This window comes from Amblyomma mixtum, chromosome 8, assembly GCF_055824585.1.
Source record: "Amblyomma mixtum isolate Tamu chromosome 8, ASM5582458v1, whole genome shotgun sequence".
Classification (NCBI taxonomy): Eukaryota; Metazoa; Arthropoda; class Arachnida; order Ixodida; family Ixodidae; genus Amblyomma; species Amblyomma mixtum.
In genome coordinates this window covers 79099714-79126009 of record NC_143019.1, presented here as the reverse complement: position 1 = coordinate 79126009, position 26296 = coordinate 79099714, and the positions used below count along the sequence as shown (strand labels likewise).

Below are 26296 nucleotides of genomic sequence, written 5' to 3'. Positions count from 1 at the left end.
GTCATGGCTTTGTTGCCACTTGGCCGGCAGCGAAAAATGCATTTATTTCTAAGAAATTTGGATTCGAAGTTTAAATGGTTTTTCCCGCCGCTGTGATTCAAACTTGGGATTCGGCTATGACGACAGAGGACTAAGTGACGTGAAACATGACGTGATGCAGACTCCGTGATTTCTGGCTGCCAGCAGTGCGGCCTAGCAGCAGCCGAAAAGAAAGCTACCGCCGGCCGCACGTTGAAGGCATCTATCGGCTATTGCGGCCGTCGCCACAGTCGCTTCGCTTACGTTTGCACCGGCGTTTTGCGAGCGTTACGATGGATCTCGTTCTCGAAGTCGTCAACGAAGTTCTCGCAAATAGACACCTTTAGCATACCGTGTACCTTGATACCGCTAGCGGAATACCGGGAGCCCGCATACCGCCGGAAAACGCGCCGATTTGTCCCGATGCTTCAGGAGCGCGCGTATCAGCCGGGCACGTGGCGCCATCTGGCGACGTCAAGGAGATTTGCGCATGCATTGGCTGCGCCTCAGTGATTCATGGTTACTCGGTTCCTGGTGTTGCTAGAACGAATGGTTCTAGCAACATTGTTTTGTCTTATGATCTCATCACGCTTGTACTTGCGAGTTTGGCCTGTGGCGGCGATACCTGTATTTTGGTTCTTGCTCTTTTCTACGTTACAAGAGCTTTGTTGTCAGTATGAGTGGCGTTTTTGTAATCAGGAGCTGGTATTCTGTCGATACAAGCCAACTTCAATTTCTCCTCAGTGTCCCTTTGAGACACCCACGAAGCTCAACATATCTGTAGAGGATAGAAGAAGCATCGCTATAACATATTAAGTTTTAGAATAGTGATTACTTTGTCTGCATCTTTAGTGCCAGGATATATCGAAGAAAAGCAGACCATGTGGCCTGGCAACTTTTGTCCAGCCCTGCACCCAATGTTCAAAGCCATGCACAACCTAGTGGCACCCAAAAATACATGCGCTTGACCTGAATTCCTTGTAATGGATTCCCTGCTGTTGCTTTGCTTTTCTTTCTTGTTGCTGACACTCTGAAGATTGCACGCAAACCCTCATAGGTCCAAGAGCTAGGTGGCGCCTGCTCTGCGTGTTGGCAGCATATATGACTGCAACGGGCGTTGTTAGTATTCCGTTGCCAGACTGCGCTTCCCTAATTCTCTTCACGGAGCTTGTAAAGTTTCATGAAAGATGGCTCGCACGTGGTCGCAGGCTGCGGGTAAAAATTAACACAACTAGGGCCAGTTCTGAAACTGGGGCTTTCTCGCAGCGCCACCGCATTAAGTTGCATCTTGGTGCGATTTCAGCGCTACTCGCCACAGTCGTAGTCTTCCGAGTAGCGATGCAGCCAGCTTAGTAGCTCACTCTTCTTTTAATGCAAGCTGTGACTGCCACAGCGACTCATGGCACAGAAAGCGGTGTCCCGAGAAGCATGATACGTTGAAACACTTGCTGCTGTAGCAGACATTTCCTTGTTCTGGCACTGAATTATTTGTTTCCCAAAAGCCTTTTAACCCATGCAGTGTTAAGTCGTAGAAAGCGGAAGGAATAGCCTCGCGGTTAATGAAGGGGAGGAGAGCTTAGTGCTCGTTAAGCTAATGGTGTAAGGGAAATCCGAGGTATCAGAAATAAGGAATATGGAAAGCACACCAGAATCAGTGAATCGGACAATAAGCGCTTTACAGTGGGCGCTATAAATGCCGACCTAGATGTCTTAAGAAAGAGCTGAAGCTTTTTTAAGGAAAAATTGTGGCAGAAATAAATATAGCTTTTAATTTTTTATCCCTGTACACTTATCCATGAAATTTTATTTCTTTTCTGCTGGTTGCATTGAAAATACGGCATTGAAAACACAACAGCACATATTAAAAGCCAAAAATATGGCTTCCCACATGTTGCAAACTTTAGACACATGATTTTCTTTTTACACAACGTGTCCAGTTTACCTCGACCACCCTCTATATAATCCCCGACGCTAAAGGATCAGCGTTGATTTTAAGCTCGGCAAATGCATAGCTCAAGACACAAAGACGAGGGACGCAAATGGTTCGACACACGGGCCCTGTGTCTCACAGCGCTGTAAATACGCTATGCACAACCAACTAGACTTCAACTCGGCCTTGATTTTAAGGGATCACTCTATATTACAGCTGCCCTTGCTACATTGTGCGCGGCCGTTGCGTATGGAGCGAACGAGGCAAGTTTGGGCCAGAGTGACGTCTCGGTAACTGCAACGGCTGCAGGTGGTGGCGCAGGCTGGACCGAGACAACAGCACAAGAAACTCTTTTCCTGACGCAATTTTTACAGGTAATAAATCGTAGTTGGAGAAACCAAATTATCATCCGCTATTACTGGTATGAGTGTTTGATGCATTAAGTGCTGCTATTTTTCTGCATTGTTCGGAATCATAATTTTCAAGCTGAACAGCTGCATAACAAAAGTGATGAGATAAACAGTTAGAAGGTGCATTAATCTGTGTGGTGTATAATTTGTGCTCTTCACGTAAGAAACCACCTTTGATTTTATTTCTCCAAAAAAAAGTGCTTTAACTCCGCATAAAATGCACTTAGGCTGCAAAGAAGAGCAGACTCCTTGGAATAAATGCAAAAATATCTCGCTTCTGATGTGACATAAAGGCTAAGGGAACCACTGAGCGTAACCAGATATTGTGGCCTAACATTATATGTCTATGCAAAAAAATTGACAAATATGAGAACCATCAAAGGCAAGGGATTTAAATCAAAGATAAATATTATGAATTTCGTGCACTGTGTCACTAGCGGTCAATTCTTTGCAGAAATATAAAATGGCGATAGATTTGTTGCGAAAAGTACGATACGATGATTGTTCCAATTCATAGTGATGATTTGTCAGTGCGAAAGGTTCATATAACTGCAGGAAAAGGCGTGGCGATACATATAAACAAGCGTGAAATTCAAACTTGCTACATGCAGCTTCCGAAACGCAGAAAGTTTTGGATCCTTCGCTGGTAGAGCTAGCTTTTGCAGTTTATCTATCAGTAAAATATCTCCACCTGCGGCAAGTAACACTTTATCCTTTATATTTACGTGAGCAGTTGAAAATTTTCTTTGACCTCAAATTAAAGTTGTTCACATTTTTTCCTTCTGCATTCTTGTCGTGCTTAGCCAAGAACAATACCGATTAAGAACAATAGAGGTATGATAGTAAAATTCCGCGTAAAGCAAGGAAACGAATTTCGTTTGAATTACTGCACTAAATGAATGGACCACATTCCAGCTTACAGAGTAAATTACATTCTTTAGAGGAGGACAGTTTATTGTTATCGGGCTGACTAATGCTCTTCAATCACTTCCTCATTCTGCACTGCCAATAACTGTGCTCCTATAAAGCACATTTGAAAAATTGTTTGCGGAATAGAGCCATATTTGTTTTCCAACTTTTCATGCCTACCGTAATGCTTCTCAAAAGAATTTCACATTTTTTTGTATATGTAAGCATAAGCTGTTGCAGGAATAATCTGTTCATTGGTGAGCATAGCTTAGTGTTCCGCGTTGCTAACCCGATTCTTCTCTTCGATTCTTTAACCTCTTTCGGCTTCCAAAAGGAATAAAAAAAACGGTAAAAAGAAACAGAGGCTAACCAAGCATCTAACCAAGAGGCTAACGAAGGGTCCCATACACATGGAAAGTTCAGCTCAGTTCGTTATGATCTAAGTATTGTCGAGGTGATAGTCACTGATGTTCCTATTTTACATACTTTTTACGAATCGATTGTGCCCTTTAGAAGGACATCACATGCAAGGTTGAGACACTACGTTTCGCTTCTATGGAAATAGGTTACTCTTTTGCAAAGTAAGCTCATTGTAAATGGGCTTGTTTTTGCTTGCAAACAACGGAGCCTCATGTAAGTTTAATTCAAGCGTAAGGACGAAAGCAGGCATGACCAGCTCTGCAAAAGGTACGTTGTATCATGTGCGTCACAAAAAGACGTTCTAAAACATGGTATTTCAGCATCATATTAGTGCCCTGGCGCCTGACAGCCAAAGATCACCCAAGGAAAACCTTTTTTTATTCAAATCACTCAACGGACTCGAGTTGAGGTTCTGTTACCCACTTGTGCGTCCTCGCGATTATTCCGCCGGCAACTGGTACATCTTAGCAATATTCGGCACCAGCTATATAATTAGTTTCGGTCTTCTTTCGCCTCTCACTGTTGTATGATTTGCGTTTGTTTGCTTGTGTTCCTTCAACACATATCTTGCCTCTGTTTCAGCGCTAATTTATTTCTTTGGTATCTAGAACTGAATGAGTTACTATCTGGAATGCTCATTCCTTCTTTTCTTGCCATCTGTTTATTCCTCCAGAATGAGAACGTCTTCGTAATTGCAGAAATTGTAGAATTCCCTTACGCGAAATACCTGCTACGCCGGTCTTATCTGTTTCGAACGTTTTTCCAGGCACTTCGAAAGCTTCAGAACAAAGTGACCGCTAAGCTGTTGGATGATGTGGAGAAGAAAAAATCTCAGCACGACCCTCATTCAGCAAACATGTTGATTCTTGACTTCTTGGAGTCGTTGTTTTTAACGCCACCAGGTCGACTGACGCCATCAATATTAAAAAAAGTAAGTGATTTGCTTTCCTTTAAGCAGTAGCCTGAATGTAAGGGTCGGTAGTCACTCGTATACGCTTATGCCTCACCACCTTTTGCCTGTTGCTTTCCTCACCGTTACCTTGCACAGTGCAATATTGCAGAAATTAAATTCCCACTCCCTTCCCCCGCATTCCCCTACTCAAAAAACCTATTTCGTTTTACGTACGGCCAGGTAGGGTGTTCACCTGAGATTACCATTACACTGTGTACAATTTTCATTTTTTCGAGGTAATCGAGAGCAGAGAAAGCTATTAAGCACGAAATTGTTTTAACTCCTTTCCTCGGCAAATTCAAACCGAACGTTGCTAGAAGACTGCTGGCAAACTATACTTTGCACACCAAGCCCAACTTGTCAACCGGAATGGTATCCAGAGAAGGCAAGTTCAGCCTCAGTTGTGGTTGAAACCAGCACCGGCTACAAAAAAAGCTGTTTTGTTTTCCAATCCCTTACTCTACTCGCCCGACGCTGCAGCCGGCTCTTTACTTAGGCAAACATTTAACCAGTTTGGTTTATTTATCAGGTGATTTTTGTAATCTATAGAAACCCTGCGCGGTTTTGCCTGACGTGCTGCTTTGACGCATGCTGTTTTTCCCTGTGCTGTTTTGTCGTCATGCTGTTTTGTCCCTCTGTCGTTTTTTCCCTGTGCTATTTTGTCAGTGTGCTGTTTTTTCTGCGCTGTTTTGACGCATGATGTTTCGACGTGTGCTGTTCTTTCGTGTCCCCAGCTTTTATATCTTCATTCAAACGAATTAATGCACGATCTACTTTTCCACAGGTTATAGAAATTATGAAAGTGCGCCTAGGATTGTTCCCATGCTATGATCATATCGGCTGCTTTTATCCAAACGAAAAAATGAGCTTGGAGGTTGGTGGGCCCTTGTCACCCAAGACCATTGGGACGAAGATAACGTTTTTTACCAAGGGTGCACGCAACGGCGAGGCAGTGAGTGACGACACATGGCTATCAACTTTTATGAAGCAATCTTGGAACCTCGCAAAACCACTTGTCGCAATTATACATGGATTCGACGAAAGTGCCGACGACTTCTGGGTAACTACTCTGAGGGATGCCCTGTTCGAGAATGTTAGTATTTTCAGTCACTATCCTGAAATGGCTGGCTGGAAAAAATCGTGTGCAAATAGTTGGAAGAAAGTTAGTGCTAAAACAATTCCGAGCGCTCCAGACGAAAGTTGCTTATAGGATAACAGAGCAGCGAGGATGCACTACTGCCGCACAAGTGCACCATTACTTCCTTGTTATTTTCAACAAAATACGTAAAATTCCCTACATGTTCTTTCAAAGTTGAGAAGCGAGCGTAAGCGATATATTGTGCATCTCTTATATTTCCTTTTCTTTGAGTTGTATGCTCTCCACTTCATGTTGAGTACATTCATTCACACTTTTTTTTGTGTACACTTCTTAGGATTTTTGCAAGCCCTCAATAACAATACCCCCGAATAAAATGTAACTCGTTAAACATTCTTATGTCCGTCTTAGTCGTCGCATGCATGCAGTGCTGGTCGTGACGTGCGAACGGTGCACTTACATCAGAGAAACATATACTTTAATATGCGTCAGCTTTTTTTTTTGGAAGCAATAAAAAGTAACTGACCTGCCTCCTTATGAAGTCTCCTTCTTTTGTCGTTTGAACTGCATGTTAATCTGCTTCGCATGCACGCTAAGTTGAAAAGTAAACAACTTAATGCCATAGGCCAAGTTTGAGGCGGCGATCTCTAACCAAGTGGCATACTCAACATTGAAATTAATCTATGAACGTTGCCACTTTTTTTGAAATAAATAAAGGATAAATTTTGATATCTAGTTCCTGTGCGTTTTTTCTTCTTCATAGGGAGACAAAGGTCCGAAAACGCGCTTTAGTTAGACCTGAAAATAAGGCTATGAAATGTTCCCGCCTAATAGCAGAAACTTGAAATCTATTCCTCAAAACATTCACAATGAAAACTGGCTGAGTGCTAGGAGGAAAGGCAACCATGTAATATAAATCAGGGTCGCCAGTCTTCCAGTACGTGCCGAAATTTACAGTGCACTCATTTTCTTTTCTTGTACACAATATGCGTTCTCATCAAAGGTTGACTGCAACGTCTTGATTGTGGACTGGAAGAATGGAGCCAAGGCTCCTGACTACTTGACGGCAGCCAGAAACGCTCCCCTGCCCGGCGTTCTGCTATCTCTGCTAATTCAAGACATGATTGCTTCTTCGAACCAAAGCCTCACACCGGAGAAAGTCCATCTAGTAGGGTTCAGCCTGGGTGCGCATGTTGCAGGATTCAGCGGCCGACATTTCAGGAAAGCAACGAAAGAGAAGCTCGGAAGAATCACTGGTATTCATAAGAAATGCTCACGTTGAAAATGTTCATTTTTCATTGCAGTGCCATAATTTCCAGCACATAAGCACATGTCAGAGTTTCATCATTTTTCATTACACCTTCAATGAGATTTCACATCTTTAAGACATTCGAAACACTCGCCGTGAAAACTGGACTCGTAAAATACAGAGCGATTTTTCATAAACAAACAGAAAGCAGTGTTGAGAGCGCAATTTGTTTATTTTAATTCATTAAGTAGAAATGAAGAGGCGAAAACCTAATAAGGTTTTATTTTACAGCAGTTGTCTGTCTACAGGTCATTCGATGCTTTACTTGACATTTTCCCTTATTCAAACATAACGCTTGCAGGTTTACGACTTTTTTTTCGTGAAGCTTTGTAATGATGAGAGGTATGTTGCCTCAGTTCGCGGCATCATTATTTCAAACGCGTGCGTATCAAGCTCAAGCAAAGATCCGAAATCTTTATGTAGTCCTTCAAGGGAGTTTAATGTATGTTGATGCGTCAAGGAACCTCCTCACCAATAAATAAAAAGCGCGACTTTTGCCTCCTTATTCAGCTGTCCGGCACTCTTGAAAGGGATAATTTTTTTTTTTAATCAGCACTCAAAATGCGATTCATCTCAATGCAATTTTTTGTATGATTATATAAATATTCGCGACTCGCTCCGGGGTACCAGCCACTGCCGGTGGCGTGCTTACAAAGCTGTCCTATCTAGGATATACTAGATGAGTCCACGAAAAAGTTTAGGGTCTGCTTTGTAGCGCATCTATAAAGGGCAGCACATCAGTTCGCACACGGGCACTGCTACGAGAATACTTGATAAAGCAGTGCGCCAAAAAACTTCTCTTAGTTCAAAACGAGAGTTGAACTTGAAGTGATTTCATAAGCACGTGTATATCGTAGTTTGCGATTTCCTCAAGGGCATGTAGTTCTAACAATGAGGGAACTAAATCTTTTGCATTGTACTGCGCAAATCAGCCACTGAGATGTCCACCGTTACGGCGATAATATAGTGAATCATACCCAATCTGTCAGAGCGTCCCTTGAAGAAGATGAGCGATGTGCACAACTTTGCATGAGCAACACCCATGTAAACGTACAACCTTGCTTGGGGCTTTATAGTGCACGAGAACCGTGTGACGACGACCAGAGCAGACATTCTTGTTGTGCCGCATGGACTACTGCCGACTATCCTAGCGTGAAAATAGAACTTTAGGTGCGTCGCTACAAACTTTGTCCAGCAACTGACAATCATAGAGCACGGTTAAAGAATGCAGCGCAATAAGACCAAGGACAAACGAAAAAGTGGACAGGGATGGCGCTGCAGGTACAACGTCTCGCAAAGCGCGCCGTCTCACTTGGTATACCTCGTTCCTGCGCTCCTCGTCAGATAAGACATGTTATTACATGCAAACCCGCCATACTCGCCAGGTATTTCGTCGGCCGGCAACGTTTCGCCAAGGACGAAAATGTAGAACATAGGACCCCTTCTCTGCACTGCTGCCGAGGTTCAGCGCCAATCAGAAAATAGTATCGGCGTGCATACGAAAAATAGTTCCTGAGCAGCTACCCATTAGTGGCAGAAACGGTGGTGTGACTGTATTCCTTCGGAAGGCTGCTTACAAGGGCGATGTTGCTATTTTGAAGTTTTATTTCGAAGGTTATTTCGAAGGTTGCTACTTCGAAATCTCCGCTCTTTCGAATTAGGTGCGATGTTATGTCTAGAATTTTATGCACTATTTTTAAGCGTGAGGAAACAGTCGAATATTGCAAGGTACTCTAAAAAATTAATTCTTCCGGAGTTAGGCAAACAACCTTAGTTAAAAGCACAGACAAAAAGTTACGAGCACACTTAAGCTTGGCCTTAAGACTAGACGCAGTCGCACATTTTTCTTCTTTGCTGGCACCTAATTAGCGTATATATATTTTGTTAGATTTTTTTCATTAATAGAACATCAATACACATCCCAAACACTCCATCCCGCCGCGGCGGCTCAGTGGTTATGGTGCTCGGCTGCTGACCCGAAAAACGCGGGTTCGATCCCGGCCGCGGCGGTTGAATTTTTTTGGAGGAGAAATTCTAGAGGCCCGTGTACTGTGCGATGCCAGTGCACGTTAAAAAACCCCAGGTGGTCGAAATTTCCGGAGCCCTAAACTGCGGCGTCTCTCATAGACTTAGTCGCTTAGGGCCGTTAAACCCCATAAACCAAACCTAACCAAACACTCTATACTGTCGTGCACCCCACAACAGTTCACTTGGTGTCCCTCCAGCACACTTGAACCACCAACCCATAGTGGCATAGGAGTTGCGTGCCCGCCTGGCACGCAGAAGGCTTGGGTTTCAACCCCAATGTCACCGAATTTCTTTTTTCATCGGAAACTTCTCTGATTATATCCGCCACGTTTCTGAGGCCTTCCTATAATTCCTAGGTCACGGCGGCGGTTTGCCGAACGAACGAACTGTATACGCTATCCCGTATTAAGGATGAAAGTGTGCTCAGTCTCCTGAGAGAAAGACCAGTTGACTGACTAGAAAGGTAACGCAGAAATAAATTGTTTCTGTGATTCCCAGTCCCTTAAAGTTTTGTACACAAATGGAGGTATTTGTCAACGGAGCTAGTTAGGAAACGTTTTGACACACCCCCTATTATACGCAGTGTATCGCATGAACGCGGCATGAAAACAACTACCAGCAAATGCTGCTGGCTTAGAGAACAATATCTGGGGAGGAGAGAAATAGTAATAAAAGTGTCTCTAAATAAATAAACTATACAGTATCTCTGAATATAGTACCTAAAAATAAAATCAATGAACAAACGAAATCGCGCAAACAAAGATGTCTTAGTGGAGGAATGAAAGAGAAGCGTGCCGTTCTGTTCGGGAGTTTAGATTTTTAAGGCAGCAATGCATTTTTTGCCTCCACCACTCACTTTCCCCATTCACATAAGGATTCTGAGCACTGTCCTTTAGCTCGTTGCGGCAAGCGTTCTTGGATGCCGCCGTCGCTTTGATATCTTTATTTGAAATAAGACTTTCAGACCTGGCAGCTGTACTCAACGGTTTCGTGCCTCTAAGAGACAAAATGCAAGTTTTGGAAAATAAGTCTTGATATCGAGATATAGAGCCCCGGTTCCCGAACGGCACGCCCGCCGCAGTGATAGAGTTGTTACACTTCTCGGCTGCTGATCCCGAGGACGCGGGACGCTGAGATAGAGGCGAATCGTAAAGCGCGACCGTGCCCTGTACGATGTCAGTTCGATGTCAGATGTCAGAGCCCTCTAATGCGCCGCATCCCTCTCTCACTTTTTTCTTTCACGTCCTCCTTCAAGGAACGCAGTGAGACTGCTGAGCCATTTCTTTCCTCGACGTGAATTTTCATTTCTTCGACTATCAGAGGCTAAAGATGACAGCACAGTAACTTGATAAGAAACCCTTTTGACAAGCGCTGAATATCTTTTAAACGAGAAAGTAATGTCAGCAGCTGCAGTTAGAGAAGTATTTTTTATTGACGCGCAAAAATGCATTCTTTGCTTCGCCCAGTAACCACTGAGCTCGCAAAAACGAGTAACCACTGAGCTATTTGGTTCCTTTGCTCTTGCCACACTCGCTACCACCGGAAGAAACATACGGTCGCAGCGCGACACGAAGTGCTCTTAAAGGTTTCCAGGACGCTCTATACGCGTCGTCTGTGTAGGGTCTCTAAGTAGTTATGGAATCAAACGCCATATCTGTCCACCTTTTAGTAAGACGCTGCAAGAGCTCAAAGTATGTCGCCTTTACACGCATTAACTCGCAAGGTCTACCAATATTATGTCATTCCTGAATAAAGTGTGTTCTCTCAATCCTCAGTCCATTTGAACGCGAGCAAAAAGTGCCACACTAGAAATGTCCCCGGCAGACAAAACATAAAATTCTGTTTCCTTCCAGGCTTGGATCCTGCAGGGCCTCTGTTTGACGACACCGAGCAGTGCTTATCAAAAGAAGATGCTCAATACGTAGACATAATACACTGCAACGCAGGAAAACTTATGCAACTGCATTTGGGAATAAACAATTCAGTCGGACACGTCGACTATTATCCGAACGGTGGCTCAGAGCAGCCAGGCTGTACTGGAGGTACGTACGTACGTACGTACAATATATTAAAATGCTGGTTTTTCTCGCGGCTGTTACTTTTAACCAAATCAGGTTATCTTAGGCTACATTACCTGTGGTTTTAAGAATAGCTTGGCGTTTTTGGACATTAAAGTCATGTTGCCCAAAGGAGGACAGACTTGGTGGAAACTGATGGCACGAATAGCATACGCGAAAGCCGTGTATCCCTCATCAATAAGTTCAATAAATGAGCTGAGCCAACAGCCATGTAAACTTAGCTACCACGCTCATTGCTACTTTGTCCTGTTTTACCGGAAACTAGCTTTTGCAAACAAGATAGCACTCGTTGTTGCATAAAAGGTTTCACAGGAAAAACACATTCTCATATGACAGGAGTATTTGAACCTTTTCATATAATAGTATATTTTATTCACCTCATTTCTTATATTACATGCTCTAGGCAGTTTAAGCGTTATGGCTTGTGTGCGGGGCTGGGCAGCCGGGGTGTGAAGTATTTTACTCAGTAGTGAATAAAACAGGAAAACAATGCAGAAACCAAATACAGACTCACGAATTGCTTGTAAGATGTTAGGCGAACAAACGAGCAAACAAAAACGTGAAGAACAAGAAAGTTTTCTACAGTGCACATTTTCATACACAAAATCAAAACATCAAGAACATGAACAGTAAATAAGTGATCAGTCAATGTTATGATCCAACCACTGTCGAGGATACCTGTTAAATTGTTTTATTCCAGTAATGCTCGGTGTGGTTGGTATTTATTGAAGTAATAAGGAACATAATAAATGTTTTTTTTTTTTTCGTATTAGGTGAAGATGCAGGTTGACATACTTTTCTCACTGCCGGAGAGGACGTACTTTAACGTTGTCGATTTTAAATGTGCTGCGCAAGAAATGCTTCTGTAATACGTCAAAGATAAATTGGTTGCGTGGAGGTTGCATGATAAAACGTTTCATCCTGGTTACTGCTTATTTATCGTGATAGTTGGTTCCGTAGGCGTGGTAGGTTAATAGCAGTTCCGTGTATTATGCGGCTTAGTGTGTTTTGTTTACATAACGAAGCGAAGCCGTAAATTATTATTCCATATCGTAATATTGACTCTCCTAATCCCTACAGAACACTTTTCGAACCGACACATCGATGACAGATTGTGGAGCATACGTATTATAAACACGCACTAGGCGCAAACGTTTGGCTAGTTCTTGAATACAGAAATTTCAGGACGTTTTTTGTCAAATGTCATCCCGAGATATTTGAAATTCAGTTTAAGTAACCAAGGCAGGCATGCACAACATGTACAGTTCCTGTTATGAAGATATATGCTACAGCATGTTCGAAACACTTTCGAAACACGTTCGAAACAAAGAAGACAGGTTTCTAAAATATTAATAAAATCTACCATTTATTCATTATATAAAAAAATCACATCGCTTAACGTCACGTTGGGTGCTTCTTTATATGTTGCACTTGGTATCGCCAGAGCCGTATCATCCCTAAATAAAGAAAGTTTTGAGTTTAAGGGAAGACCGGTCATACCATTGATTTAAATATTCCAAACACAAGGCTCTTAAAACTGAGCCCCGAGGAACATCTCTAGAGACGTGTAACATGAACTACATGACCCACCTATTCGAACACACTGCGCTCGAGCAGCAAAATAGCTCTTAAGAAACGCCATGTAGTGACCTCTGAAACTAAAATGATCGAGTGGGCGCAGTCAGTGGGCGCAGTCAGGCTGATGATGATGATGATCTGTTTATGTACGTACTAAGTCATCAAACTTCTAGTGTTTATATAACATAACACTCCTAATAGGAAGAAGAGGGCCTGTGCAGGGAAAGTAATGCGAAGGCCTTATAGGTAATAGATGGTCCATATGGGCAACAGACTGAATTCCAAGGGAGGGTAAGTGTAGCAGGGGCGGCAGAAAGTAAGGTGGGCGCATGAGATTAATAAGTTTGCGGGCATACGCTGGCCGCAGCTGGCACAGGAAAAAGATATATGGGAGAGGCTTCTGCACTGCTGTGGGCGCAGTCAGGTTGGTGGGGATGACGATGAAGGATAATCACAATCGCTGTTGCTAAAGTGTCATTAAATGACGCGTCATATGAGCCATGTAATCACATTAATGGTTCGCGGTGATGAAGCGCCGTGTTGTCAGTCGCCTGCGCCTGAGTGGCCAAGCTCTAGGCAATGTTAAAAGAGCGGGAATATCTTTCAAATCGAAATTACGGACATATTACTCTTCCAAATTCAGGCATGCATCAAAATAAAGTGAACATCTGCCCATAAGGCTTCGTGGACGCAGTGCGGTTTGCTTTCGTTCTTCACATCCTTCCCTTCTTTATCCTCTGCATGCTCTCTTGATGTCCTTGCCAGTGTCTTTCTACGGCAACCTTTGATTGATTCCAAGTGTGATCGTTTTTTTTCACAGCGTTCATTTCTTCCTTGGACGGTCTTTTAGCAGATGCTGGCAGAAAATACAATATAGGGCTGAATCCTTTAATACCCTTCGCGACAATATTCCTGCTGCTTTAGTTTGCCTGAACTTGCCGTAAAGCTCACGCGACTGCAAACAGTGTCATCGCTTCTGGCTTGTTTTAGCTGCCTGCGGTTAAAACAATCACGTTATCCTCCGTACTATGAGCTATGCAATGCATCTTGTGACCAGCGCAGTAAGCTTTCGCAACTGTCCTCAAGCGCTATTTCTGAATATATTTTATTTGCTCACCTTTTATTCCGGTGAGATTATTTTTGTGGTTGAGCATTTTTTCTTGCCTACAGGAACTCCTAATTAGATGCTTTCATAGTAAAAGAAGAGCACAATCTTTTAGTACAGAAGTGCACAAATGTTCCCACATGTGTACCTCTGGGGAAGTGCTATCTCTCAATACGCTGGAATACTCTTGCTGTTGCGTATGCTGGGTAAACAAAAAAGAATCTATGGTAACGTGCTCGTTGAGCTGGTATCTGCACATGACTTCCACTTGGGCCTGCTATTCGTGCCGATAAAGCTGGGCTGGCTATTACTAGCTGCGCTTCATTTTATTTACAGCGTCAGCAGGGTAGACCTATTTCGAAGAGTACCATGGTCTGTGTACAGGCAAACATGCGTGTGTGTGTGTGTGCAAGCATGCGTGCATGCTTGCGGGCGTGCGTGCGCGTGGACCTTGGTGCACCCACAAGCCGAAAATCCAACTGCTGCCTATACGCTCCAGCGAATCTCCTACTTTTACTATCCAGAATACCCTGTTTGCCAGAACCTATCGCAATAGCGTGGGCTTCAAAGACGCATTCGAAATGAAATTAATTTACAAGCAAAACTTTAAAACAAATACTGCCAGCGCAGATTTGCCGCTTAACATACATCAATAACATCGTGCAATTTTTTTTTCAGATATTCGTGAAATTTTTACTACGTGTAGTCATAGCCGGACTCCAGAGCTGTTTACCGAATCCTTAACAAACAAGCACTGCACGTTCAAGTCGGTACATTGTGAAGCTGGATGGCCGGAATACGTGAGCGGACGTTGCCAAAGAAACTCCGATGATTTGAACGCCGGTGAAATGGGTTACTACAGCATAAAAAGTAAAGGAAGGGGCAACCAATACCTGAAGACCAACGAGAAGTCTCCGTATTGTATGGAGAAAATAAATATTGATAAGTATTGTTTGCTGAGATTGCTTCAAATACTCTCGCTGAAGCCGCGCCGCTAATGGGTGTAGGTCCGTAAAACTTTGAAAGCACCAACTTTGCTCTGCTTCCGCCCGCTAGTAGTGCCGTTGAATACCAGTAAACCACGCAATGATCACATCACCAGGAAACATTTCTTTACAAGCAAAATTCGGAGAAGAATAAACGATAGTTTTTGAACAATGTGAAATTTAAGGAACGTTAATGATGAAACAAACGCTGCAAACGCTCCCACTCACTGTGAACTTCTCAACTCTTTGGCGACAGAAGTGATAAAATAAAGGGATCATAGCATAAGATGGATTCGAAGACTTTCTACCGTCAAGTGTGCTTTTTTTTCATTGTCGCTCTTTCAAATCTGCTGCACTCAAAAGTAAAAGAAAGTTCAAATTTTCTTTTCTCGGTGTGAAAAATGTTCATGCCTACGCCTACAGTTGTCTCAGAAAATTGGTAATTGGTTATTTTGTACCTATGTCGGTGGTTGGGTGTAAACTAATTTGCGGGTTGTAACATCCCGAGCTGACACATTGCTTTTAAGGGGTGCTGTAATGATGGAATGCACCGGATGAATTTACACTTACCCAGGGCACTCTAACTTTCGCTGGCCTCAACCAGTACGCGGGTGGTCCTTGTCTTAAGACCACATCTAAATCGTTTTGTTTAGTCCACACCGGTGGCTATGGGACCACACACCGAAATCATAGCCACAGAGCCACCGCAGGTGGTTAGCTGGATGTGTTTGCTGGAACTGAGCTGGAGAGGCTGAGCCAGATGCGTGTAACCACTCTAAGCTCATAAAATTAAGAGCACAGCCGCGCAATAAAAAAAAACAATTTTTTCTGTATTATTTCTCATATCTCAGCAGATCGTTTACGAAATAGGCCGAAAGGAACTGGCAACATATCGCAGGGGGATAGTTATTGCGAGCCTGCAGTTGCTGAGTGAGGCCTAATGAACTGCAGGAAACGAAAAAATTGGAGGACGCCTAGACTCGGCCTTTAAGAGTGGAACACGACAGCGTGTTGCAGGTGGTGTTGGTGTAAATGGACGCATTTTTCATTTTTTTTTCAATTGTTTCAATTAATAATTTGACCGATTACTCGCTCTAAATTTTCCTAGTTTCCTAGTAAGCATTCTGCCACCTTTTAACTACCCACTTTCCAATTGTTTCTTTTCTTCGTTTCCATTAATTTCAATGATTTCATTAACTTGTCATCTCCTATAACACCCCAATAAATCATCAATCACTAGAACTACAAATTATCATGATATGATTTTCTTTACGGAGCCGGCGATTATTTCCTGCACGCAGTGCCGACTACCACTACGCCGAGGGGCTTTTCCATTGAGCAAGCTGTGTGCGCTGTCGCGTAAGAACTCAGGCAAATGCAAACAAAAAGCTCAGGCGAGGAACTAAAAATTAAAAGTTGGATACTAGATATCAAACCCCAGTTGGCATCACAAGATTTAGACGTCAGTACTCATCACCCAAGGAAAAGCGTTCTACTGATTTCGCGATAAATTTTGCATTTGTGTATAGATCTGCCCGTGCTGGCTGCATGGTTTTCAGTTAGGAGCAAAAGGCTGTTATCGAGAAAAGCGGAGCAAAAATCCATACAATCTGCTGCCAGGACTGTTGGTTGGCAATGCGTTGGCATTGGCATTTGAAGCACGCAGAGGAAATAGACATCTTTCAATTTTTCTGTAATCACTCACAACAGCACTAGTAAGGCTGAGGCAGGGCCCCAGTGAGCGCTTTCGCAAAACCATTTCAGAGCATTAGAGGATTTAAAAACGAAAAAAAAAACAAGGTTCTAATAGAATGTTTCGCTGCTAGAGGCCCCATTCGATAATACACACCACTGCTGTCTTAGTAACTTGCACTTCCTTCATACAAATATAGCATTTTTTGCTTTTTTGTAAAAAGGACCTTTCCATGATCAAGAAACATTCAGCGCGCATATTTTTTTCGAACAATTACGGAGGGCGGAGAAGACTATCTACGCGCTGTGAATGCGAAATTATGCACGTCGGGTGTTCGGCTGCAGCGATAGCATACATCTGTAATGCAGCGGCCAGCAAAGCTGTTCTGTTCACGCCACTCATTGGGAGTTGATGAAGTCGACGACAATGGACATTGTGAGCTTTTATATGAAAGCACGCTTTTCCTTCCATTCACATGCGGTCTCCTTCGAGAACAATTGCTTGCCTTCAACCAAGTCAAGAGTTAAGCATTCCAATGGCCAGTACACAATGACAAACACAGAGCTGCAAGCTGGGTGTGATGTTATACTAGGTAAGACCTCTATCTCAGCACAGGCAAGCATGGTTTCAAAGCTGTTGACAGAATGCCAAGGGTTTCCCAGAAAAAACAAACTAAACTCTTCACACCATTGAAGTCGCACTGATTACATGTAGAATTATGCAAAAATTGATATGGAGTACATGCGGAAGTCTGATTTTGCGATATCACTGAAATGTTCTTTTCCTAGGCTGGATAGGCTCTGGGTAAGAATTATTATAATTAAAGTTAATTCGTCACAGAAAGGCATACGAGAGAAAAGAGTAAACATGAATAGTAAATATGCGTTGTTATAGGAGTGCTGGAAAGGGCGCCGTATTTTCTGTTTTTTTTTTTCGTCTGTATAGAAGTGTAGGCATTTCCATGGCGCTTTCTTCTTTTGCCTGGACACCGGTCGCAGTTGCTAGCTCCCTTTATTCGATGTGTTCTTTAATCGGATGTTCAGAATCGTAACAGACGCCCTCTATTGTGTTGGACATGCTTTTACTTATTCTATACAGCAGCACTAAAATGTAGAAGAGGCTCGAACATAGCTGTAAATATGGCGCTAGCTTCGTTCTTGCGCTTCAAGAAAGGAATGGTCTAAAATATGTAATTAAGATGTTTTTATTATGCAAACACTTGTTTATTGAGCACAGTTTTTAAACGTTCATAACAAATTAGGGGGCTCTCTATAATCTGATCCTTATTATGTATGCGTTATTTTAAAATAAAGCCTATTTAAAATTTTTGCGCACAATCTCCGGATCTGTTTTAACATATCCCATAATCATTTTGTTTGCCTTGAGGTTAGCAGTAACCATAAGCTCCCGGCCATTTATTGTCGTTTTGGCAAGCATCTTTGGGAATGCGGATCTCCAATAGTAGTCTGGTAGAGGTGCTGCTAACGGGTGTCCTTGTCGCCATCACCCTCTGCCAGCCTCCGAAGCAGTCCGTGCCGACTCGAAGAAGCATACACCGGGAAAACCACCGAAGCCGTCCCAATTGAAGAAGAACTGTGAGCAGCCCTCATCACCAGAGGCTCTCACCTGAATACGAACCGCTCGCGATTCCAGAAGGACTCCTCAGCATCGATGTCAACCGTGACTACCACACTATACTCTATTATTCTGCACCAGTTCCGATTGTTGCCTAAGTTCAGTTTCTGACTGGACGAGGATCCCGAAGAAAGGCTGGAGCAGTTTCAGCCCGTCACCATATTCGATGGTTGAGGTGATCAGACGAAAGTGAGGCACGATTTTTTTTTTTTTGCTCTGGAAGGAGCAGTCAGGATTTCGTGCGAAAACCATGACGTTTCGCTCTGGACACTTGTATCATTCAAACGGAAATTCTTCAAGACTTTCATAAGAACAGCCCGGAAAGAAAGAACGCAGCTACCTTTGCAGGAATGTTTTTAAAATCGAAATGTTTAAGACAGTGCGGCATAAGTAGTAGAAGTGAAGTCTTTTCGGAAGTGTCGATCTTGATATCAGGGAGGAGAAGATGGTGGAGCTTTAGGTGCGAGGCGTTAAAGAGGCACTGTTCTCTCGACTCTTCCATTATCCACCCACAATCGACGACGAATTCACGAATGAAGCGGCTGTGATGAAGGCAACCCTGGATACGTGAGAGCACCATTACACATGACCACTCGCAGTAGCCGCGGCACGACTATTAGACAGCACAGAAATCGGCAACACCTGCGGCAAATGGTCCACAAGAGAAGCCTTTCAGAATCCATTGCAACATTTTCTTTAATGCCTCCCGCATATATCCTCTGACCTTTAAGAAATAATAAAAAAATATTTATTGGCATAGTTTGTTCATTTCTTTCACGCTGCCTGTTTTAGTTCTGTAGCAAAGCGAAGTCGAGATCGTAATCAGATAGTTAAACGTCCAACATGCCAGAGCGAAAACAAAGTTCAAGTTATCTCCCTCATGAAAATTTCCACAGAGAACAATACCGCCCGTACGAAGCATATGCACAGGCGAATCAGGTAGGACATATCTATTCCATTTGACAGTGTGTCTAGTACGGAGTAAAATGAAGGCGTACTCTTCAAGCTTCATGGCTTGGACAAACATGCATTAACAAACCACATGCAGAGCCCAAACTTCCCCAAAGATCGATGAGACGAAAAATTATTAGATAATAGAATAAGCCCTAACTGAAAAACGAATGTTGCCGAAGCAGAAGGATAAAGGCCTAACTCCGCGCCTGCGAATATCGACCTACATAGAAGCCTGTTTTGCTCAGTGCATAATCGTTTACCACCACTTAACGACTTCTCTGATGGTAACACGCCTCGGAGGGACGCGTCCTGCATGATTTTGAAGCGGTTTTTACGTATCCTTCACAGCAGCCATTAAGAGTTACAAGGCCCTAAACTACAGTGCAGTTAACGGGCTCACGCAGCCTTTGTGTCCATGACCTGAAGGAAGATGATCTGTTGACATTTTTAGCATAGAGTCGTAAATGTGCTGCGCAATAAAATCTTTCGAAGCGAATGAACGCTTTCCCGCCCCCTTACAATATTCTGCGCGAGCACGAGGAGTAGGTTTTCCGTAATTATCCAGCAGTACGGCGCAGGACCCTGACCTCATACAATTAATCTCCCGTTTAGCCAGCCTGGTCTTCAATGCGCTTGACGTCGCGCGGTTAGTCTGGGTGCTAAAAATATGGCTTTTCATCTTAGTATATAAGCAGAAAAGACCTTCACAATGCCAGAAACGAATACTTCGTCTCCTGTTGCCCGCTGTAAGGAAATACGAAGTGGTTCGAACAGCGGAGGCGTTATTACCCAGGAGTGATAAGTAAGCGTTCAGTAGTATGTAGTTCTTACATCTTACGTTAAACTTCGGCTTGCTATTTTTCCTGTGCGTTAGCGTTTTCCGTATCTTTCATAGTTGTTTTAGACCAACAATGTGCATGTTAACCTCATAAAATCCTGCACGCCTGACCTCAACTGGAATAGGAAATGCTACTTAACGAAGGAATTAGTGGCAAACATTCAGACCCCTTATTTAATAGCAAAGTACAAAAAACTTTTTTCGTGTTTAGTGACAGAGAACCCAATAAAATACTTAAATTTTCTCACACTCTCAGAGAACAATGCTTGTTTCAAGGCAACTTTATATCTCAAAATGATTATTTTGCTGTGATATTTGGGTATACGCGTTCGTTCCATAGCTTCGCCACAGCCCCATCTTCCAACTTCAGCAAAAGCGACTCGCAAGACCACCGCAAGAACCTGAATAACTCACTAGACAAGCTCTTCAAAAAGACGCTGGTCGAAACGCCGCTGCTGAAATGAGTAGTGCGCTTGTGATCCAGTAACGCGCGAATTTTACATTTTTAGCTGAAAAAAAAATCAACGGCTGAGTTGACCAGGCGTTCATTTGCGAGTTAGTGTTTTATTGCTTTGGAGGTCTAGTCATGCCTGAATCTGAATTGAGCATTCGATCACATATGCTGATATTTAGAAGCCCCGAATAGTGTCGTTAAATCAAATCGGAGTGCTGGCTTTCTTCACGGCCACGACCGAAATGCCTGTTCCAGGTAAGTGCAAGGCTCTTGCGGTGCTGTTTTAACACCAAAGCAGCATAAGTTCCGTTAATTTAATACGATGAAAAAAGAAGAGGTCTCCCAATTGACATAGCTGGGTTTTAGTAGACTGTTCGTGTCATTCAAACAATTTTATGCATTTTGTGTGCTCGGGCAAATGAAAAAAATTAGTCTAGCAGTACTTTAGGAACAGGTCTTGGAAATCAGTGCTTCAAAACGTGCACAAAATAGATTATTCTTTACCCGTTGCAAAGTAAGAAATCCTAGCAAAACATTGCGGTCGAAGAGATTTTTGCGTTCAGAGAGCGAAATATCTTCTACTGCGGATTTCAGTTTATGCTCTGCAGGGTATAAATCAAGAGATCATAGTATTGTGCAGCTAACAAATATATTCTGCATTGGTTTCTTCTCGATAAGTGCCATATACTTGATGAAGACTGGCAAAAACTTTCTGGCTAAAAAAGTTTCTGGCTAAGATTTCAAATCAATTCATATTTCCCAGAAACACTGGCAACTCCACCAAGAGCAACGACGTTCTTACTGGCACCAAGACGGGCAACATGAACCTCGCCGGCCTCTCGAGCGATATGTCATCGTGCGTGTATATTGCAAGAGCGGCGAACGTCGCGTCGACGTGAGCATGGCTGCCCCAGCACCTCTCAAGAAATCCGTACCTTGGAAGTACTAGGCGGTAATTAGGCTTTGAGGAAACCCAGGCGAACCACATCAAGGTCTGCATCAACTCTGAGGTGGACGAAATTGAAGGCAAAGTGGCGCTTCGTCCTGTGAGGGTGTCGCGTAACTGGGCCCAGTCACTGGACGTGAAGTTTGAAGGCGCCGGATACGTTGTAAACACGATTGCCTCCTTCATGGGAAAATTCATGCCTGCGCTTGCAGAGGACTTCTGGATTGAGAACTTTCCCTGGCGGATGTACAAGATTCTGGAAAAGATTTAGAAATATAGCCATCAACAAGTGAAACATCCGAGAATCATCCTATTGATCATCACGAACACCTTACTCCAACCTTTCAGAACTACCAAACCGCATACCCCATTATTCCAAAATTACCTGCATTTTTACTGACTTAAGGGAATTCGAGTCGGGAGGTTACTAAATATTTAAGCCTCTGACGCAATTGCATTTTAGTGGAAGTTCAAAAGATAGAGTGTGATCGGTTATTTTGTGCAATCCATCGGGCTGAACAGTCAAAGAAACTGTTACTTTAAGCGGATAGGCAATACATGAAAACTATTTTCTTTCTGTATTACTACTTGCGGGTGTTAACCTAGCTTCCAACAAAAACACCACTACAAGTGCCCGAAGCAAGTGATGGATCGCACGAGAGTATATAATTTTGAATTCACAGCTCGAACCGTGCTTTGAGCTCACCCGTGAGCATGTGAGAGCCGCTAGGAAATTATCAAATGCGCCATTCATAATTAGCAAGATAAGTTTCATCTAACTGCAGGCAGCCTTAAAAACGAAGAATATGACCAAATGCTGCCTTCCAACCTGACAGGAAACGTAGTAAGAGATGAACTCGAAAGTTATGAGACACCGAGACTGGTTTTGCACACTGACAATAGGAAACATTAGGCTTAGCTGCTTCTTCACCAGCTAACGAAGCATCAGAAGGACTGGTATGCCCTAAATGGAATCAAAATTCAAGTTTCTTGCCATCCGACTAATTAGCGACCTTTGCTGGCCACTTGTGTGGGCTGCATGGAGAGCGTCGGCTATTTATTGTCATTTTCGGAAAAACTGCAATCAAGACTGACGAAGAGGAAGAGAGGAAAGGACGAGTACTGTAGCCATGCCTCACCGGCCGCCGTCCCACAGCGTAGTAATCGTCTGCAATGACAACACTAGCCAGGTCAGGCAATATATGCGCGCAAATAATATATTTAAGGAAAGCACGAACGGCATCTACATCCACATATATGAATCCGTACGATCAGCAACGAAATACTTGGGCAGTTGTAAAATATCACATTGGTTCGAGATAGAACCAGCACTATTTTGCAGTTTGTGGCTGTCTGATACCCGCGTTTTACGCCGAAAATCGACCAGGTCAATGTGCGCAAGCTATATATTGCGTCCGCGAAATATAAGCCGAATATTATATTCATTAGGGGCCTTCAGCTTGCCAGAATATGTCGTGACTTGCTCTGGTGCGTTCATTTCGGTAAACGACACTCTTCTTGGTAATAACAAGGTACGCAAGGAATGAGGTGGCTGTGTAGGGCTTTCAAAAATCAGGTGGCGATGTTATTACATGTCCCGTACATAGCCGCGAATGAGATTCATTTCAGACAGCACTTTTATCGCAATTTAAGCGCTTGACCTTTACTGCAACAATGACTCGCGCCTTGTCGCGCGACAAACTTTAATCTCATTCGGTGAAAATCACACTCGCGATCAACCCAAAGGCATTCATTTAAGAACGGCATATATCCCTCTCTATCGCAGAGCGCATTGTGGATATACCTACAATTGCACAGAAAATCACAGGAAAATAGTGGTCGCGATTACAAAAATGTTTACTTTGAAATGCTAGCCTACTTCCCAAAGACCTTCCTACTTCCCATCCTACTTCCCAGCTCCCAAAGTCTTGGCTTCCTGGTTTCGCCTCAGCATTTGCCACGCTACACATGACATTTCCGCACGAGTTCAAGCATTCATTGATTATTGGTTTATTGGTTGGTTTATTGGGGTTTAACGTCCCGGTGTAGTGTAGTGAAGGGCTCCAGAAATTTCGACCACCTGGGGTTCTTTAACGTGCACTGACATCGCACAGCACACGGGCCTCTAGAATTTCGCCTTCTTCGAAATTCTGCCACCGCAGCCGGAATCGAAACCGCGTCTTTCGGGTCAGCAGCCGAGTGCCGTAACCACTGAGCCACCGCGGCGGGGAGGATTGATTATTAAATATATATCATTTTTTTTTTATGAACCGAACACAAAATATTGCTCTAGTAAACGAGGCAGCGGAAACTGCGCCTTCTCTTTCACGGGGCACGGCATCTGTAACTCACGAATAGTTTCAACATTTCACAGCCGTCATGGTCGTTCTCCCTGCGGTATCGTGTAATCAACGTTCGGTTTATCCCAACCCTTGGCGTAATTTGTTGATAAGTACCCTCACAAGGGACGGTGTTCAACCCCCCCCCCCCCCCTCCACCTCCCTGCAACCGGGTGGCCACCGGTGACGCAATGCGCTCCTTTCCGCTGGCCTAGTGCATAGCTTCACTGCGGTGAAATACTAGAGAAGTGGGTCTTTGACCTCTGCTAGGGTACAACAAAAAACAACACTTAGTGTCTTGGCAATCTTTGGTCGCAGATGACCTTGCGCCGTAAAAAGGCATCATCATAATCATTTTAATAATCATAATTTAAAAATACTTTTTACACCCCTTAACACGAAGGAAGCTGAATATTTAGAGATCGTTTGGCGCGTAATTCTAAGTAATGCGGCAGCACAATGATCGGGACCATCCGTCGCAGGAGAGGACAAGTTTCCTCACCTTAACTTTAACCAACACGAGTGTTTCCTCCTCACCTCCTCTCCAACGATCAACATGATAATAACTCAACATTGCAGTTCCGTCCGGGTGGTAATAGTGTGAGCGGTGTATGCGACTTCGTCAGTTTTCACCTGTCAATACTCGTCATTGATTGCGCTGTTCGCGCGGGGCGCGTCTCTAACTGCGGATCGGAATAAACCTGGTCCTGCCTTACAACATTCTCATAGGGGGTGACGGCACTGCGGCAAGCAAGAAGACAGCGAAATGCTTGCGAAGAAAACTGTTAATTGGTACACCGCGTGCCTGCAAACAGGAACGGAATTCGTCGCTGGCAACAGCGGCAAGTGCGCAAGGCCTTCGTCTAAGGTCAGAATGTTCGTCGCTGTCGGCTGTGCGGAAAATAAAGGTGACGAAGAACTTTCGAGACAAGGCACCTAAAGCACCTACAACAATCTGGAAAGCCGGGAAGACGGCTGCGTACGGTCACAACTCGTTCCGAAAAATCTGCTCTCCTCTCGCTTTGCAAGAAACATGATACGACCGCATGCCCTGAGTGAGGAACTATGCGCATAATCAGTTTCCCACCAGTATATAATTGCATTACACATTGTGGTATAGAATAAAGAAAGTCGGCCCCAGAAAAATTTGTTTTATCATACTGCGCACACCACAGGACGCATTGCCTGCAGGGCGACTAGTGTATCTATTCCTAACGTGATGACGCAAATAGATGAAAACAACTTGAATGGCCTCAGTTGTTCATAAATTAGAATGACTTTGCCGTGTGACCAGCAGATGCTGGTGTATGCCTCCTGAAAAGGTAATGGCGCTGTTGCATACGACTAACAAGCTTTTATCACCGGCCAGAAAAAAACGGGTTAGAACACATACAGCAACGTTATTAAGAGGCAGTAGTCTAGCATACATAACAGTTATGGACAAAAGCACTTTTGAACGCGAAAGAGTTTATGTGTAAGATTTTTTCATATATTGCAATATCGCACTGTAACAGTCTACATATCCGCAATCTCCCGCCAGCAGGCTTCAATTTTTCGTTTGCTGTTAAGGTTTTTCCTATCGTCAAAAGCTTTCTCTATTGGCTTTCTATGGCAGTCTTGACTGCTCATGCAAGCAGAGGGTATTTCGATGGAGGCGAAATTCTAGAGGCCCCTGTACTGTGCGACCCGAGTGCACGTTAAAGAGCCCCAGATGTTCGAAATTTCCGGAGTCCTTCACTACGGCCTCCCTCAGAGCCTGAGTTGCTTCGGGACGTTAAACCCGACAAATTCAACCGAACCTGAAAACTTTAAAAGAAAGGTTTTGCTGCGCTCCGGAAGAATGGATCATTATTTTCGTAATTTTCATAACAGTACCTTAAAATTTTCTGCTATTAAAATTTTTTGTCCAAGAATGTGAGACAGGAGAATAAATCCAAGACGCTTTCTTGATAAAGCAGTATAAGAAAATGCACATTTTTCAGAACTCACCAAGAACTTCATTCTGGCAGAAAATGCAGCTAACCAAAAACAGCGAGTTGTTCTGAAAGGGGCGACATCAGCACCAATACATGTGCTATCGCGAGTGTCTCAAGGCTCTGAACCTGGACCACTTTTATTTCTGTCTTATATTATTGATTTAATAGCAAATCATAAATTTAATGTTAGATCTTATACCGGCGAGTGTATTGTTCAGTTAAATGGCTTTCCGATATGTTTGCATTGCTGAGGATCATTGAAAAATTGGACGACACCTAAGCTTCGCCTTTAGGAGTGGAACGCGGCGGCGTGTTCCAGTGCTTCCAGGAGGAGGAGGAAAGAACTTTTATGTCGAACAAATGCACTCCCCCAGCCCCCCTGGTCGGGGAGTAAGGAGGCACCGCTATAGATGCTGGCCGCTGGTGACGAGAGTGGATTGTGGCGTGGTTGCACAAGCCACATATGTGCTTGCATTTTGCCGTGCAGCGTTTACGTATATTGCGTGCTCGTTGGCAATGTATGTTGCATCTAGTGCTTGGGCTTTCAGCTGACGGCGCGTATCATGGCAGCCAGGTAGCATGTTTTTGGAGATTAGCGGCGGAAGGAACTGCCATCGCGCTAGCCATGGCTGACCGACGTAC

The 26296-nt window shown here is 43.6% G+C and overlaps 1 protein-coding gene and 1 pseudogene across 1 annotated transcript; both read left to right on the top strand.

The window, feature by feature from the left end:
• Positions 1–5452: 5452 nt before the first annotated feature.
• LOC149333136 (pancreatic lipase-related protein 2-like) lies at positions 5453–18142 on the top strand. The gene is made up of 4 exons (XM_089557653.1): positions 5453–5732; positions 6739–6991; positions 10926–11114; positions 18030–18142. The coding sequence occupies exons 1-4, from the start codon at positions 5502–5504 to the stop codon at positions 18140–18142; spliced, it is 786 nt and encodes a 261-aa protein (XP_089413779.1). The 5' UTR covers positions 5453–5501.
• Positions 18143–18313: 171 nt separating this feature from the next.
• LOC149333135 (uncharacterized) lies at positions 18314–21610 on the top strand (annotated as a pseudogene).
• Positions 21611–26296: the final 4686 nt, after the last annotated feature.

Excerpts from the sequence above, each read along its gene's own strand:
- LOC149333136 (XM_089557653.1), top strand. The coding sequence starts at position 5,502 with ATGAGCTTGGAGGTTGGTGGGCCCTTGTCACCCAAGACCATTGGGACG. Across the intron at positions 5,733-6,738 it reads GGGATGCCCTGTTCGAGAAT|GTTGACTGCAACGTCTTGAT; the intron begins GTTAGTATTTTC and ends TTCTCATCAAAG. Across the intron at positions 11,115-18,029 it reads GCAGCCAGGCTGTACTGGAG|CCTCCGAAGCAGTCCGTGCC; the intron begins GTACGTACGTAC and ends ACCCTCTGCCAG.